The 18,899-nt window shown below is 39.0% G+C and overlaps 1 protein-coding gene across 2 annotated transcripts in view; it reads right to left on the bottom strand.

Moving 5' to 3' along the window:
- Window positions 1-18,899, bottom strand: part of CCDC146 (coiled-coil domain containing 146) — a 114,819-nt gene that overhangs the window by 80,830 nt on the left and 15,090 nt on the right. For both annotated transcript variants that reach the window (XM_060632285.3, XM_060632286.3), the window contains exon 2: window positions 17,309-17,478. In XM_060632285.3, the coding sequence (XP_060488268.2) occupies window positions 17,309-17,467 (159 nt within the window). In that variant the 5' untranslated portion in view covers window positions 17,468-17,478. The remainder of the gene's footprint in view (window positions 1-17,308; window positions 17,479-18,899) is intronic.

Raw genomic sequence — 18,899 nt, 5'->3', positions numbered from 1 at the left:
TCTCACAGTCCTTTGGTTCTTTCAGTTATAAAATGGATAACAGTCGGGGCACTTAATCTCACAGTCCTTTGGTTCTTTCAGTTATAAAATGATAACAGTAGGGGAACCTGTGTGGCTCAGTCCGTTGTTAAGCATCTGACCTTGGCTCAGGTCATGATCTCCCAGTTGGTGAGTTTGAGCCCCGTGTTGAGTTCTGTGCTGACAGCTTGGAGCCTGGAGCCTGCTTCAGATTCTGCATCTCCCTCTCTCTCTGCCCCTCCCCCACTGTTCTCTCTCTCTCTCTCTCTCTCTCTCTCTCTCTCTCTCTCTCTAAAATAAATAAAAACATTTAATAAACAAAATTTTTAAATGGATAACAGTAGAATCTGCCCAATAGAGTTATTGAGAGGATAACATACGAAGCACCTAGAATATATATATGTATCACCTTCTCCCCATCCTCCTCTCCCTTCTCCTAAATAGTTACCTCTTTTGGGCATTCTGTTCTGGTAACATTAGGAGGGGGTTGGTACCCCTCTTCTTCGGTCCTATACCATCCTATATATTCCTTATTATATGTACATTATTCAACAATTGTCTGGGTTCTACCTTGAAATCAATCTGTTTGGCTAGGATGTAAAGCCAATTTGTGACAGTGTTGTTATTCAAAGTGGTTCATAAATATGTTACCAAAGAGAGCTGTAGTCTGAGGAAGCTGGAGTTATAACTGGGGAAGGAGCAGATACTGTCAAATCTGAGGATTTGGGAGATTGTGAACACAGGTGAGAAGTGGTTGAAGCCAGGGGGAAAGTTGGCAAGAGAGGATCAGATATACTATAGACTGGATACATACATACACTGGCAAACCTCTAATTTAGAAGGGGTTCTGGGACCGTGCCTCTGTGTCCATACCACACATGACAGTACCAGAACACACCGTGATTGTTCTACCCGTGTTCCTAAAGAAAAAAAGTGTTTTTTTCATACTTCTTATACCATATTATAATTTTGAAATTAATTTTAATCATACCAAATTCATGAATGGTTTAATTTAAAAAAATTACAATGAGACTAAAGACCCCTTTCTAGACCACCTTTAATTCCAATCTCCTCCCTCTCCCCAGAGGTGACAAGAGAGTTGGCTGAATCCCAACTAATTTCATCCTGTGTCTTGCCAAAATGCAATGTCTACTGAATCGTATTTATGCCAGGTTTCTTTTGTTTACTGATTGGGAAGAGTTGGAAGTGAGAAGAGAAATGAGGGAAATTGGGTATACTTGGAGAACTCACTCCCCTGAATTCCCAAATGTGGATGAGCCACCTTTGCTCCTTGAAGTGGCCCCTCTCCCCACACTGAGGAGGCTCATCCTGTTGCAAGAGTGTTGCTTTCTCTTCTGAGGGAGAGATCTCATTCTCCGTGAGGCTCCTTCATCCCACTCCTCAGCCTCTCCAGACCTGTAATCAGGGCATGCTGTCATGTAAATTATGACGTCAAATTGGAGGAGAAGCCTTTATACAAATTTGTGAATTTTTATCAGCAGAAAGCTGGGGAATACATGTGGGGACAGATTTTGAGGTTGCTTGACTAAGGAAGCAAAAAACAGAATTTCAGATGAGACCGGATCTATTGATATGGGTATATTTACCAGAAGTTCTGGATTCTGTGGGCTAGCTTGAGCAGAGGTGTTTGCTTCTAACAGTTCATTTGATTAGTTAACGAAAACCTAGTTTCGACAGCAGCTCACGCTAACTAAAAAAAGAAGCCAGAAATGTCTTGGAACATAAAGCCTTGTGGAGATAGAAATGTTGAAGTGGATTCAGGTGTAATTCATTCAAAAAAGCATTTACTGAGTGGATACCATGTGTTTTAGGAAGTCAGAGATACATCAGTTACCAAAATCCCTGTAGTCAGGGAGTTTATATCTTATCAGAGGAGATGAATAAATAAACAATATATTAAAATGCCATAAAAATTAAACAGGATAAGGGATATAAGGAGTATGAGAGGAAGGATTCTATTTTACATAGGCAGTCTGGGGAGACCTCCCTGAAGAGGTGACATTTGAACAGTCTTAAAGGTATGAGAGAATGTGCCAGACAGATGGCTGGGAGAAGATATCCAGGCCAAAGGAGCATCAGGTGCAAAGGTGCTTGGCCTGTTTTAGGTTCCGCCAGGAGGCCAGTGTAGGAAAAGCAGACAGTCTAAGACAGAGGGGGGTTGGAAGATGAGACCAGAGGAGCTGGGGAGCTGGGGTGTCGTGGCAGCTGTCAGACCATCTAGACCTTAAAAGTCATGGTAAGAATTTTGCCTTTTCCTCCACATAGGTAAAAGCCCTAAGGGTTTTGACCAGAGGAGGTACATGATCTCACCCACTTTGAAAAGGGCCACTCTGGTTGTTAAGTGGAGAATACGACTGAATCACGAACAGTCATCTGACAGTGTTTGCAATGATCTTGGAGAGAGATGTGCACCACGGTGGTTGCAGGGAAGTAAGTCCTGCAGGCAAAGCTGACAGAATTTGCTGACCAGAGATGGGAGGGGGCGGGGGCGGGGGGGGGGGGGCGGTGAGAGAGGGTGGGGGGGTGGATGGTGAAAAGATCAGAGGGATCACAGAAAACGACAGGACTTTGGCCTGAGCAACTGTGAGGGACGGAGCTGCTGTTCACTGAGGTGGGGAAGGCTGCAGGAAGAGCATGTCTGGTAGCTGGCGTGGGGTGAGGGGTGGTGATCAGCAGTTTTGAACATTCTAAGCTCAGAGATCGATAATCCATCCCAGCGGATGGCATTTTGAGAGCATGATGTACGGAGAAGACATCTAGGGTTCAGAAATGCAGGTCTATATTTAGAAATATGAGAATGTAGATGGTAAGGCATCCATGGGCCTCAATGAGATAACCTAGTAAGTGTACATGGAGCAAAGACTCTCACAGAAGAAAAGTTGGAGATAAGGAGGAACCAGCACAGCTGCATTCCCCCCACCCTGCCCACCCTAGAACTAGGTCATTTTCAGAGGTCACAGGGCTGCTGCCTTATGGAGAGGGCAGAGTTTTATTCCCACTGGAATCACAACTTTCTCTAGATTATTTTAGATTTAGATGTGCTTTTTCTTGCTTCTGTCAGCAACAGTATTTTGTTGAGAAACTAAATGTCTTTTTTAAATGTTTATTTATTTATTTTGAGAGAGAGAGAGAGAGAGAGCAAGGGAGGGGCAGAGAGATTGGGAGAGAGACAGAGTCCCAAGCAGGCTCTGCACTGTCAGCACAGAGCCCGACGCGGGGCTCAAAGTCACAAACTGTGAGATCATAACTTGAGCTGAAATCAAGAGTCAGATGCTTAACTGACTGAGCTACCCATATGCCCCAAATTACTACATGTCTTATAAGCGAGTACTGTATTCTGTAAATGGTATTCTATAAATCATTGCTTGTGACTTAGGCTGTCACTTCACAGAGAAGGGAGGAGGGTCACATATTGAAGTCTCAGATACTGCATCTTCTGGGACACAGCACCTTGTGAAGTTGGAGTGCTGTGATGTAGGATACGGTGTGTTTGTGTGTGTGTGTGTGTGTGTGTGTGTGTGTGTGTGTGTGTATATTGCAAGAGAATTATGAACTAGGCCACAGACCAAAAATGTTCTTTGTTAACAGTGTAATGATTGTTTTTTCATTATTTACTTTTGAGAGAGAGAGGGGCAGAGCATGAGCAGAGGAGGGGCAAAAAAGAGAGGGAGACACAGAATCCAAAGCAGGCTCCAGGCTCTGAGCTGTCAGCACAGAGCCTGATGCAGGGCTCGAAGCCCATGAATCGTGAGATCATGACCTGAGCCGAAGTCAGACACTTAACTGACTGAGCCACCCAGGTATCCTTACTCTTTAGTTTAGAGACATTAATGATGTCAAGGCTTGTTTCTTTCAAAAACATTTTCCAAAAGTTATCCCAGTTAACAATAACCAAAATCTTCTGTTTCTAATGGCTTTCAAAGTGTTAACACTAGAATGGCTATAAATGAATCTGACAGGCAATTTTTACTTAATGTTGGGTCAAGCTGGAAATGGGTGTAGTCCTCTGTATATGGGTAGGTTCCCCTTGTGTGTGTTTGCACACATATACACACTGATGAACATGTATGATACACATGCAGGCTTATGTATGCTATTTGTAACACATGCTATAATATGCAAGGAAACCTGCCCACTGAAATAAATTAGATATGCAGCTCATAGAGTCAAAAGTCAATACAAAAAAAAAAAAATCACCATGAGCCAATAGCTACCATATTTTGAACAATGCTATTTATTTATTTATTTATTTTAAATTTTTTAATGTTTATTTTAGAGACAGAGAGACAGAGCACAAGTGGGGGAGGGGCAGAGAGAGCCAGAGACAGAATCTGAAGCAGGCTGCAGGCTCTGAGCAGTCAGCACAGAGCCTGACACGGGGCTTGAACCCACAAACCGTGAGATCATGACCTGAGCTGAAGTCGGACGCTTAAATGACTGAGCCACCCAGGCACCCCTGAACAATGCTATTTAAAACAGACTGACATTGGGACGCCTGGGTGGCTCATTCAGTTAAGCATCTGACTCTTGATTTCAGCTCAGGTCATGATCTCACAGTTCATCAGTTTGAGCCTCACATCAGGCTCTGCACTGACAGTACAGAGCCTGCTTGGGATTCTTTCTGTCTCCCTCTTTCTCTTCCCCTCCCCTGCTCTCGCTTGAGCTCTCTCAAAATAAATAAATAAACTTAAAAAAATAAAATAAACTGATATAAAAGAACTTCAGATAGTTTTCTTTAAATCCCCTGTAACAAATTCTATGGATTCATGCTGCTGTTATTCCTTGAACTGGAATATTTCTTTCCTGTCTCTCTTTTCCTCCACAAGCCCATAGCCTGGCTCCTTCTCCTTTGCTCCTTTTACTCTTTGACAACTGCTGTCAGGTCAGCAGCCTGCTGTTCCCATGTCCATATTCAATTCTGCCTCGGCACTTTTGCTCACCTAAAGTCCCAGGGGTAAACCAAAACGAAAACTATGATCTAGCTAACTTGTGATCAGCATCTTCCTAGACATCACAAGGTATCTCAAAAAGATCTGCATTATTTTATTAGCAATTTTCAGAAGGAAACCCACACTATACCTCTCAGGATATAAATTCTTCCAAAAAAATCATATTTAAAAATAAGTAGCCTTTTTGTCTTAGCCTCTTAAAATACTTGATATTACATTCATGTTTATTATTTTAATAGAAATATTTATTATTTGCCTACTATGTGTATAGCATGATGCTATATGTTTATCAAAGTATTTTGAATGAGACTTTTTCTAAATAGTAATTATATAAACTCTCAAAATCTGAGTCTAATCTCTAGCATTCAAAGTTTTCTCAAGTAATTAAGGATGATGCCATTTAAGACAAATTGCTTCTCTCTTACAAAAGGCCTTATACAAAGGTTCATCTTATTTGGGAATCATGCAGAATTTGAAAACTCGTTCAGTTTCTATCTCTGGAAATTGGCTTTCTCATTTCCTGCAAGAAGCAAATAGTTTGTGCTCATGTACAAGTTTATCCAAAGACGGGTCCACGAAACTGTTTGCTTACATTTATTTCCCATTCAGTAACTGTAGTATCAAATTTTTACCAGTTAATTAAGTAACCTTTTTAAATTTTTGTTTAGAGATTCTTCCTTCTGAATTCTAATAATGATAAGCAGCTGTCACATGCTGAGTGCCAGTCTTGTGCTGGACACTTTCCTTGGAGCATTTCCAATGTTTTCTCTGCTGTGAGTAATGTTGCAATAGGGAGGAAATGTTTTACACTTAACTAAAGTCTTCCCTGAAAAAAAAAGCCCAACAATTAAACCAACCTCTGTTCCCTAAAACTTGTTGATCATCTGTAGACCATTACCCATTTTCAGCTTTCCTGGCTTTCTTGGTATATTTCTCATGAAATGGGCTAATTTTGCATGACAAATTACCTATGGTGATTCCATGGTAAAGTACACTCATAAGTAAATTTCAGTATCACCCCTGCTCTGACTTTCTATGTGAATTTTTCAAGTGGAAAATGATTCCAATTAAATCTCAATTTAAGGTGAGGCATATTTTTTTTTGTATCTTAACAACACAATTACATAATATTCTGGTGACAGGAGATATTTTAAAAATTAATACATTTTCAAGGGTGTTAATGTCCCTACTTAACCTAGCAGTTAAAATTTATTTTCTTCCTGCAGCGAAGTCAGAATTTATAACAACTCTGACAGAAAAGGCCAAACAAATATTCTATGCTCTCCAAACACTATTTTACTTCCATGGTTACATGGCAGAATTCACTGATGAAAACATTCTGCTTAAGTACAAAGCACTTTGTAAGTTCTTTGGAAGCCAAAAGATCTCTCATGTAAATGCCAAAGTTCTTATTTTCATTTGTTACATAAAATAATTCTTTAAAAATGTAAACATCACTTACGAATGAATGGTGTTAGTGATGGTGACTTTCTATTTCTGTTCTATATTCAAGTAAAAATTTTCTCTTTATCTGATCAAGTCAACGATTGCAAATCTACAGAGGCTCTCATAGCATGGGTAGCTATGCAAGATGGACAGGAAGACTGACATTTGTATGATGAATACGGAGTTGGTGTTTAACATGTTGAACAACTAGAGTAGAGCTTCTCAAACTGTGTCCCTAAGGTTCTGCAGACATAGTTCATGAATGCCAAAAAAAGCAAGGGTAGGAAGAAGCCAGGAGAGTGTGTGATGTATGGAACACTGCTCACCTAGTAAATAGTTCTGATTTAATTTCATATCTTGGGGGTCCACCTTAAATTTCACTTAAGGGACAGGTTTGTTTTCAAGAAAATATTTGAAAATCATTGCCTCCCCACTACATATCTGTTTGGAGGCTCAGCCAGCAAAAATAAAATTCATATAGATGCATGACGATTCCAACTTGGCATGGTATTTCTAACTTTAGACATTTAAATCTCTGAAGTTTTAGGTAGACTCGATGTGGTTCAATGCATTCAGAAAGTTGGAAGACATTTCCTCTTTAAGTTTGCTTTGTAAAATAGTGATTCAGTAGTGTGTGTGTGTGTGTGTGTGTGTGTGTGTGTGTGTGTGTGTGTTTTGTGGGGTTTTTTTAGTAGAAGGCTCTAACTAGTTACTATGAATATTCATTCTTTGAAGATGACTTGGCTACACGCAAGATGGTAAGCTAATTAAGAGTTTGCTAGGAGTATCAAGACAAACAGCAAAGGCTTCCTGCTTTCAATGTTCCTAAGGCTACTAGTTTAAAACACAGGAAAGAAAATAGTAAGTGGGATAAGGTACAGGCACTATCCAGGGAACTGACAGCAGCAAAAGTGATGACACTTTGTCAGGAAGAGGGATGCTTGAAGAAAAAGATAGGACCTGAGCTTTCCTTGAAAGATGAGAACAATGAAGCCCAGAAATGTGAAGGAGACCACTTCTGGGCTGGGTATGGGATGAGTAAAGGCATCAATCAGCAGGTTGGAAAATCAGGAGCTAGTTCAGAAAACAATCATGTGTCTAACTTGGCTGGAGCATGGAGTCTGTGACCGGGGACAATAACAAAAAGAAGAAAGGAATGGTGGAGACTGTAAAGGAATTTTCCTGTATGGTCAAGGAGGTGACACTTAATCTTAGGCAAGAAAATCTAAGGGAAGGAAAAATTCAAATTTAAGTACAGTACCTACTATCTCCCCTGCCACCTCCTGATTGCTCAGTTCTGTGCCTGAGTCTGTGAGGTGATAATGGGATACGGGGTGAGAAGGAAAATTAGAAGGAACCCTGAAGACTGTTTTACAAAATAATGAAATGACCAAAGATATCAAGGAGAGGCTGGGTGGAGATAGGGAGGGAAAAAAAAAAAACAGTTTGCGTGTAGGGAAACAATTTCTAGGGAAGTTTTTAAAGAGGGGCTTAGAGGCGTGTGGGAGAGGCATGTGCTGTGACGAGGAATTTTAGGAGGTTTTGCTGCATGACATGCCGTGGAACTCTTTCCTCTGTTCTCCAAGGAGCGTTCCGTACAATCAGAGTGCTTTCCAAGGCTTTCTGGAGGCAGGTCTGTGTTTCCTTTAGGCTGTGCTGAGATGGATTTTAAGGTGGGAGAGAGCTCAGTTTTATTCAGCTCACAAACTATCTGTACAGAGCATGGGGTTTCCCCAGTGATGCCGGTGGTGACAGGAGATGTGAAGGGGACCTTCCCCTCTGCATCCTTCCCCTCTGCATCCCTACATCCAAATCTGCTTTACATAGTGTGCTTCTGTGTAAGGTTTCCACTAGAAACGAGTGACAGAAGCAGCTTAAAAAACTGTCTACCACCAGGGTAGACACTGAGGTACCCCTGAAGGCTAATATGCTGAGAAATATACTATTAGTGCAAAATGAGACTCAGAGAACCAGATTGAATTGCTCAAGGTTGCATGGCTAGGACATGCACACGTAGAACAAAGACCCATTTTTATGGAACCATTCCCCCACCCTCACCGATCAGAGATTTTCTTTTCCAAGCCATTAAGATTTAAGATATTTTGAGCCTGTTGATTCTTAGACATAGTCTTTTCAGATGGCATAGTCTCTCTTTTTTTTTAATTAAAAAAAAAATGTTTTTATTTATTTTTGAGAGAGAGAGAGAGAACCAGCAGGGAAGGGACAGAGAGAGAGAGGGAGGCAGAGCATCCAAAATAGGCTCTGCACTGACAGCAACTAGCCCGATGCAGGGCTCAAACTCAGGAACCATGAGATCATGACCTGAGCCGAAGGCAGACACTTAACCAACTGAGCCACCGACGCGCCCCTAGTCTCTATTCATTTAATCTGAGGTTTGATGTCAGGTAATTCTTATACCTCCTCGTTTCGTATCTCTGATGCACCCTGGTGCACCTGTTTGCGTCCGCTGGGTATGGATGGGCTGGGGATATGTAAAGAACTTTTGCCTCAGAAGGTATTGGACGTGGCATTAGATTCTAAGCATGCTGCTGGCATCTCCTTTCTGTTTGCCCTTACGGCACCATAAATGCCCAATGGAACAAAGGTTAAAATATGATGACTCAAACTATCAACATGCTAGGAGAAAACACAGGAAACAAATTTATCATCTCAGAGTAACAAAGGTCTTCTTAAAGTATGACATGGAATTTGAAGCTGTAAAAGAAAAGCACATTAAGAAATAAATTCCCGCCCAAATAAATACATTTCCACATAAAGAAAAACCACCTTAAGCTAACTCAAAAGAAACCCAACAAACTGAAAGCCTTTTGCAATGCATATTACACACAAAGGCCTGTTTTCTAAATGTATAAAGAGTTTCTATGAATCTATAAGAAAAAAAAACTACACAATAGAAAAATGGAAAGAAAATGTGAATAGAATTCACAAAAAAAGAAGTACAAATGGTTCTTTGTAGTATCCATGCTTCTAGCTTCTGTAGAGTTGCCACTTTGACATTTGTACTATGTGACTATGCTGGCCGGATACACCTTGTTCTAGACAACCTGATAATATGCCTGAGTCACCTTGCCTTGGCCTCCTGCCTCCCTTATTGTCCCCCTCCCCCACTTTGAGAGGAATCCTCCTTCCAGAGGTATACTTTCAAATGCAAACCAGCCAATCCAGAGTCCACACTCTCAACTGGCTCCTTATTAGGTTCTCACATTCAGGCCACTATACACTTTCCCTTATCACTACACCCCCACACTCCTACCCCTGCCCCATGCCAAGTACCAAATAACTAGGGACAGCCCCAGAGTGACAAAGATCAAAAAGTTAGATAGCACACAGTGCTGGTGTGAGTAAAGACACATTCATTTATTGTTTCTGGAAATATAAATTATTACAGCCTCTATGGAGAGCACTTTAACAATGATAACAAGATCAGAAAACACAGGATTCGTGATCTGGCAATCCTACTTGTAGGTATATCTTCAAAAGAATTGAAAGCAAGGATCTTGAAGAGATATTTGTACACCTGTTGATAGCAACATTATTCACAATAGCCAAGAGGTGGAAATCACCCAAGTGTCCATAGACAGATGAATGGATACACAAAATGTGGTATATACATACAATGGAATATTATTGAGTCTTAAAATGGAAAGAAATCCTGTCACATGCTGTAATATCAGTTTGAACTGCGTGGGTCCACTTACACATGGAGTTTTTCAATAAACACAGTAAGGTGCTTATAATGTATTTTCTCTTCCTTATGATTTTCTTAATAACACTCTTTTTCTCTAATTTACTTTATTGTAAGAATACAGTGTATAATACATATAATGCAAAATATGTGTTCATCAACTATGTCATTAGTAAGGCCAGCAGTAGGCTATTAGTAGTTAAATTTTGGGGGAGCCAAGCTATATGTAGATTTTCAACTGTGCAGGAGGATTGGCACCCCTGATCCCCATGTTGTTCAAAGTCAAATGTATATTCAAATAGTTCTTGGGTTTCTGAAGGTACTGTTTCACAAGATGCACATTCTCTACTGAGAGCGACAAGCTTTCAAAAGCCAACTTACTTTATCTCCCAAGAACTTTCTCAAAGGAGAAAACTATACCATTAAGTATTTATTCCTAATCCTTATTTTAAAAAGCAACATCTGGGGCACCTGGGTGGCTCAGTCAGTTAAGTGTCTGACTTTGGCTCAGGTCATGACCTCACGGTTCATGAGTTCGAGCCCCGCATCGGGCTCTGTGCTGACAGCTCAGAGCCTGGAGCCTGCTTCAGATTCTGTGTCTCCCTCTCTCCCTGTCCCTCCCTTGCTTGTGCGCTCTCTCTCTCTCTCTCTCAAAAATACATAAATATATTAAAAAAATAGAAAGCAACATCCATTTGCAGTGACAACTAAAAAAACAAGCATCTGAATATAGATTATTATTTCTAATATTTAATCGCTTTGCTACAACAGTTTAGCTAAAGAATCAAAGAAAAATACAGAGGTAATTCAAATTTTATTAAACATATAATGAAAAATAAACACAAGCAGGCACACATACACAAGCTAGGTCCTCATTATGTCTGTAAAAGAATCAAAAAAGAGAAAGGGAAATTAAGGACAATTAACCACACAGATGAAGGGTCAGATGAGCTGCTTGGGGCAAGGCCGCTGTGGCATTTTCCTCTGGTTCCCAGCCCTAAGTCTAGCCTGTGCTCCATGCTCAGTAAAGATTTTTAGAATGAGTAAAGGAAAATAATCTCCAAAAGGAGGCAGAGGAGCTACCAATTTTTTTTTGTCCCCGATTTTCAACTCTTTTCTGACTCTCACTTGCTACTGATCACAGCCTGTTCAGATGGCAGAGTTTTCCAACAATACCTCAGATTCCTGGCCAGAATCAATCTTCATGTTTTTCATTTTTAAAAGTGCCAAGGATGGGGCACCTGGGTGGCTTGGTTGGTTAAACGTCCGACTTCAGCTCAGGTCATGATTTTGCAGTTGGTGGGTTCGAGCCCTGCGTCGGTCTCTGTGCTGACAGCTTAGAGTCTGGAGTCTGCTTCTGATTCTGTGTCTCCCTCTCTCTCTGCCCCTCACCCGCTCACACTCTGTCTCTCTCTCTCAAAAGTAAAATACACATTAAAAAATTTTAATAAAAAAATTAATAAAAGTGCCAAGTATAAGGATCCCCTAACATGGAACTTTCTTTTCTGTGTCCCTGGACTCCTGCAGTGTATGATTTTGCTGATTGAATTTAAGGGTGTTAATCTACTTTGCAAAGTGGAATATGGCTTGTATTCTTACGATCCTCATATAAACCTTTAATCTTTGTAAATAGGTATTAGCCATGTCAATATCCCAAATGTTTAAGTGCATTCCAGGCACCTCCCAAAGTCTTTTTCCATACTGGAAAGATTTTAAAATTTCCACCTGACTGTCAGACTAAAACAAAAACCAAAAACTTTATGGGAAACATGAACCTATCTGTATTATTTAATAAATTATCAGTCTGTTTAAAGTTTCTTGACAGCCAAAAAAAGATCTTGAAAAATTATTCTTGCAAGGCTGCCTGGATATCTAAAGGAAAAGTGAACAGAGGCCAACAATAGCAAGACTTGTAGAAAGATTTAAAAAAGAAATTTAGTAGTTTTTTTTTTAATGCATATCCTCTGTGTACAGCTATTAATAAAGTGTGATAACTAAGAAAAGGAGAAGGAAGCTAAGGAGAAATATTTAAATAGAACATTAAATATTTATCTTTATTTTTTCTTTTAATATACAGTTTACTTGAAAAGTCAATTTGTAAAATCCTAAAAGAGTAGTGTTTAAATGTATGAATGTCAAGTGAAGAATGTCATCAGATGAGATGTGCGCTAAGGTAGGACACAGGAGATAACGTTCCTTCTGCGGTTCTGCATCTGTCTGGTTGTGCAACCCAGCAAGTGTCAACGTTTTTAGAACTTTAAGATAAAAATAATATCTTAAAATTCCTATTCCTTATAGAATCCCTATGAGAATTAAATTACACACTTAAAACTATGTTGACTAAGTTCCTTGAGTGTGGGGATCTTATGTTTTCATCTTTGTAAGCAGTTACTTGATTAATTCATGTATGAAAGAAATAGGGATCATTTTCATTCGTGAAAAAATTTTAAATTTCATTACAGATTATCTCAGGAAACTCCTTAGTACCGATAGGGGGTCAAGCCTAGAAAATGAAGGAAGCTTTGGTAGCATCAGAAAATCACCAATGTTTTCAGTAACTACTTGAAACTTTTTTATTAAAAATTCCTAGGCTTATTTAATCTGTTACGAGTCTTAGGAGAACAAAATGTATAACAAATGAGAAAGTATCTTTTGAACATGTGACTAGGGAATTAAATGATGGCCATGGTAAAAGGTGCCGTTAAATATACATAAAAAGTAATGTGCAATTTTTTCAGAAGGCAATCTGAATACAATTGAGAACCTGTTCTGTCTAGATATCCAGCCCAAGGACTTCCCTGGGAAGTTCATGACCCACATATTGGACATTCCTTTCAGGCCTGTTTCTTCTGAATTTTCTGTCACTTAGAATGTCACATTCCAGCCACTTTCCTAAATCGGAAATCCAAGCATCAGTTCAGACTTTTTCTTCTTTCTCACTCTACTTCCCCCATCTATTTAGACACTAAGTCCAGAATTTTCTATTTCCTTAATATCTCTCCTATATATATTCTGTCCTTTTCCCCACTGCCCCTGCCTTGATTCAGTGTCTCCTTACATCTTATCATGATCATTGAAATGCCATTCTAATTGGTGATATGGCAGGAATGGAACAGAGACAAATTTAATAGATGTTTAAGAGAACCAATTGATAGAATACAGGAAGAAAACTAGGTTTGGGAGAAGAATAATGACTTTAGTTCTGAGCATGTTTAGCTCAAGGTGCCTTGGGGTCATCTGGGAAAGATATTCCCAGTATGTGCACATATGGGTGTGGGCAAAGCCTAAGGACAGAAAAGTCGGTTCATAGTGAACACTATGGATATGGCAGAAATGTCCCCTCTCATGTCCTACTCCTCCAAAAAGCTTTTTCCAGATCATCTCATTCCCACAATGATTATTCCTTCCATTCAATTCTAGTAACTCTAATTGCACCTTCCAGTTTCACAATGATATGTTGCTTTTTGTTGATATTTAATATTTCAACCCCCTCCCCCCAAATTAAGCTTCTACAGAATAGTAACCTTTGATATGCGTTATGCCTGTGAATGCCTATGGCATCTAGGGTGACTGGCAAGAGGCTCAAGGGACACCCCCTGCCCCCCGGTTGCAGGAAACATTGATCTTGATCTGAGTGGGAATATGGCAAGAATGAAGAACAGATAAATCCAAGAGATATTGAGAGAGGTATTTAACTCTCAAACTGACAAAGAGAATACAGGAGGAGAATTAGGATTGGGCGAAGAATGATGAATTTGGTTCTGAACACATTGGTTATAGGACTATGTAAACATTCAACCAAGCTGTACACTGAATATTTGTGAGCATCACTGTATGTATGGTATATGATAACAAAAATATTTTTGGATAACAAAAATGTTTAAAATAAAAGTAAAATAGAGCAGCATCAAATTTTCAATAAGACAAGGAAAGTCTGTGGCGTGTCAGGCCTCATACATAGGCAGCGATGGCAGAGTTGGGAAGCAGATGTCTAGCATTAACCCGCACAGTCTACTGACAGAAATCATGTGGCTTAATTCCCAAGCGCCACTTGGAATCTTCATCCCAAAATCTGAATTTACACAGTGTAGTTCCTGCCCTGTTAGGTCTTATTGATTAATATAATCACAATGTCAGTGGAGAATTCTAAATTCTCCATGCAAAATATTATATGATGAGAAGATACTCAATAAATATGTTAAAGACCTAGTAACACATGACAGGTGTAGCCTACAAATGCTGTAATAGTTGAGAGTTTGTAGAAGATGCTGGCAAAGTTTCTCCAAGGACATGGGCATTAAGCTAGAAGGTCCTAAAAGGTAGGAACAGACACAGGGGTTGCAAAGTACAGCCTATGCAAGTATTTGATTTGATTTCTTTTTGTTTGAATGGCACAATCTTTCAAGAGATAATGTGACTAGACATATTTCTGGACAGCCGTAACCTTACATCATGCTTTGTGTATATGTGCCCGTTTCCTAGGCATCTGAATGTGGGAGAGTCCCTATGAAGGAGTGCAGCATAAACAGAAGATCATGAGAGTCTAAGTGAGTTATTAGATTGCACAAGTAGTTTGGGCCCACATCACTCAGTGCCATGAAAACCATCCTGAATGTATTCTGCAGGCAATGTTAACCAAGATGATGACCCCTGTGTATTTCAGTAGTGTGGGCCAGTTGTGTGACTAGCATTAATAACAATAAATACTGTAAGCAGCTTCTGGTTCTTTCAATGTGATGCCAAGCATCTGGACCTTTGGAAGTGAATTTCTTCCTGCTTTCTTTCAGTTGCAATCTGAACTCTTGCTATTCTGCAGAGAAGGCTTCTGTTTAGATAACCGAAGGAAGGAAGCTTATATAAAGTAGGTTAAAAATTTTGTTGAGACTCATAAATCTTAGAGGAGTGTTGAAATGATAAGCAAATAAAGCTATAGATGCCAAGAGGAACAGTTTTAGTGGTGCTTCTTATGGAAATAAAGTTGTTTGAAACCAATAACCATTCTGCAAGGTTGTGCTGGCTTGAGGAACAGTTGTCATGCAATGAAATTACTGATTTAATTACTGATATAATTTTTCACTACTCAAAAGGGTAGGTAAGACAGTTCTTTGACATTATAATGTAAGGTATTCACTTTATCAGGGGCTGGTCATATCCAATGTTTAAGAACTATAATTTATGCATACATGTATGCTGAGAGATTGAGATATTTAATTGTTATATTGCAGACTAACATGCAGGAGAGGTTGTCCTGAGTTCTCCTTTGACTGTACAAAAGAAATCTTTCATGATTATTTATCTGTGCCTTAAAAAACTTGATCATAATTTTTATTATTAGCATAACTTTTGGTAGAAATAAACTCTAGTTTAGCCTTATGTTTTATTTGATAGAATTATTAAGGGTAGTGGTATAAAAGTACAAATTCTATTGCAAAAAGTTGGACATATGATGGATTTTAACAGAAACAGAGAACCCTGGTCACTTAAAAATATTGAGACTAGAGATGTGGATTCATGGTTTTAAATATGTAAATATAGATATAGAAATAGATACGTTTGTAGATAAATATATTCATGCATCCATTGCCTAGCTCTGTCTGCTGAGAGGACTTAGAAGCAGTGACAGACCAGTAGCAATGGACATACCCAGCATTGAGATCTTAGTTTGCAAATATATCTTTCTCCACTAAAAGGAACCAGGGATCTTTGAGAAATGGCTGATTCCAGGGTTAGAGCAAAGAAAATGCAAGATGAGCCTGGACCATATTCTTATAACAGAAAGTAAAGAACTACACAAAGAATCATAGGGGCATATCAATAGGACAAGTGAGCCTTCCTGAAGAGGTGTATACTGGCCAAATCCAGGACAATTGAAATGTCAAAATGAATAATGATAGTAATGGATTATAACCCACTGAAAAGAAAAAGAACTCATAGGTCTAGAAAGATAGATAGATGGATAGAGAGATAGAGATAGATGGGGAAAAGGTAGATAGAAAGAAGAGAAGGTTCTTCCTTACAGTTGGAAGCCAACTAATAAATGTAGAAGGAATAACGGAAGTAGACAATCATCATTTGGCAACTATCATAATAATAACTGATTTGGGCAAGTATCATCAAGAAATATATAACTAGTAGGTGAAGATTTTAGGAGGAGTAGGATACTTAAATAGACTCAGAGTATCTCCCCATAGGTACTTACTAATTTCAAACAGAAAAACAACACCTTTACTGAGGAGAAAACTGATGGAAGTCACCACCTTAACCAAGTGATCAAATTAATACCACCAATAATGGGACAAGTTGACATTGTGTGTTCCTGATAGGACATTTGTATATATAAAATAAAATCTCAACAGTGGTGGCAGCTATTGTTTGAAATATTTACACCTACAAAATATTTGGGTGGGATTTGGTTTTGCTTCTTGGTTTTGAATAAATTCTGATTTTGTTCTAAGACTTTCTAAGCTTATTTCTATTACGACTATCAACTTACTTAGATGTTTTATTCAGTTATATCCACGTAATGTTAATGTCCAGAATTCAGATGTTCTGTAAAATACTTTCTAAAGTAGAGTTCTCAAGCATGACAAGGTAACAGTTGCATATATAGTCAGTTACTATTTAAAAAAAAAACCCTCTCCTTGTATATAGGCATTTCCTAAATGTTCATCTTGGTTTTTTTTTTTTTATTAGAAAATCAGACAAAAATCCTATTTCCCTTTTTGTTTCTCTGCTAATAGGAAAGAGTGGATTTTAATGCCCTACTGCTCTAGCTACAGTTAGGTAAATGCGTATTTTTCTATCATTGGATGTCAAGATCTTTTATCTTCATTTTATGGAAGTAAATGGAGTGTATTCAATAATGAAAGGAATTTCCCCTTTTATTTCATTTACAAACCTATGGAATGTACTTAACTGAGCACATATATGCAAATATTTATTATGCTATAAAAATGTCAGAACCTACACCACTGTGTTCATCCAGGATTGTAGGATAAGACTTTGGAAGAGAGGGTGGGGATTATTTTATTTTCAAGTGCTTCAAATGATACATATTGCCTACAGGTTACATGTAATAAACCATTTTGATAATAATATTAGCTTCACCTGAATTTTAAGTAGATAATGATTCAGGTCTTAGTATAGTAATACGTAAAGAGAAACATACCTCGTGCAGACAAATGAAAGCTGGAGTTGTAGATAAATCAACAAACCGTTCATCTTGGATGTTAATTGTGGGTGCTATGGCATAAACGGGGTCCTTTTGATCCTTTTCATCTTTTTCCTCTTCCTCTTCTGGTTCTGTGTCTGTAGTACTGTCTTCCATTTTTCACAATTCTAAAATAAATCATTCCATTTTCAGCTATTTCAGGATGTCATCGCTTATAAAGTAAAATGGGTGGAAAATAATAAAAGCAAGCAAAAGTCAACTGGAGTAAGCTAGCCTCCAATGAAATTATAGGTCAGGAAAGTTGGCTATGGATAAATTATTATAAAGACTATTTTGTTGTAAAGATACACTTCATTGCTACATTCAAATCAAGAATTCTTTTTTTTTAATTAAAAAAGTGTTTATTTATTTTGAGAGAGAGAGAAAGACGGAGTGTGAGTAGGGGAGGGGCATAGAGAGAGGGAGACATAGGATCCGAAACAGGCTCCAGGCTCTGGCTACCCAGGTGCATCTCAGATCAATAATTCTAATTTTTTTTAATGTTTATTTATTTTTGAGAGAGAGACAGAGTGTGAACAGGGGAGGGGCAGAGAGAGAGGGAGACCCAGAATCCAAAACAGGCTCCAGTCTCTGAGCTGTCAGTACAGAGCCCGACGCGGGGCTCGAACCCACCAACTGTGAGATCGTGACCTGAGCCGAAGTCGGACACTTAACCAACTGAGACACCCAGGCGTCCCAATAATTCCAATTTTTAAAAGCAGGCTATTGTTGCACTACTTGGAGAAAAATGATATGAATAGAATGTAAGTTCCATGAGAGCAGAGACTTAATTTTATTTGAGTTGGCACTCAATCACTATTCATTGATTGGGTAAATACCTGTAACTTCCACTCTTAAAATATAACAAAAAGTTAATTCAAATTAGTTTTGGGGAAATAAATGCCAACACACTGTGGTGGTCCACACTGCCTGAGGCACACACCTGTGCACCTGCGCAACAGGCTAATTGCTCAATACCTGAACTGCCTGCTATGGCCACAGCTTGGGCCGATTCCCCACCACCTTGACTATCTCTGCTGTTACTTGTGTGCTCAACTGTCCCATCAGGCTTCACTTACAAAACAGAAGCTCAAGAATAAAATTAAGGATATTAAGGTGGTGACACTAGAGCATTAAACCAAGTTCAGGGCCCTTTAATACATACATACTTTTTTTCAGTGCCATAAAGCAGTGTTTTTTTTTTTTTTGTTTTTTTTTTTTTAATTTTTTTAACGTTTATTTATTTTTGAGACAGAGAGAGACAAAGCATGAACAGGGGAGGGTCAGAGAGAGGGAGACACAGAATCTGAAACAGGCTCCAGGCTCTGAGCTGTAAGCACAGAGCCTGACGCGGGGCTTGAACTCACGGACCGCGAGATCATGACCTGAGCCGAAGTCGGCTGCTTAACCGACTGAGCCACCCAGGCGCCCCTAAAGCAGTGTTTTAAAAGAACCTGTTGTTATTGAGGCATCACAATGCTTTGATTTCGGCAGTTAATTATAGTTTATTGTTTAAATCTTCAAGGAGCTGAAAAGGTTTGATTATATA

The sequence above is a fragment of the Panthera onca genome, chromosome A2, assembly GCF_046562875.1.
Source record: "Panthera onca isolate mPanOnc1 chromosome A2, mPanOnc1 haplotype 2, whole genome shotgun sequence".
In the NCBI taxonomy this organism is placed as follows: Eukaryota; Metazoa; Chordata; class Mammalia; order Carnivora; family Felidae; genus Panthera; species Panthera onca.
This window is presented reverse-complemented; position numbering and strand designations above follow the sequence as displayed.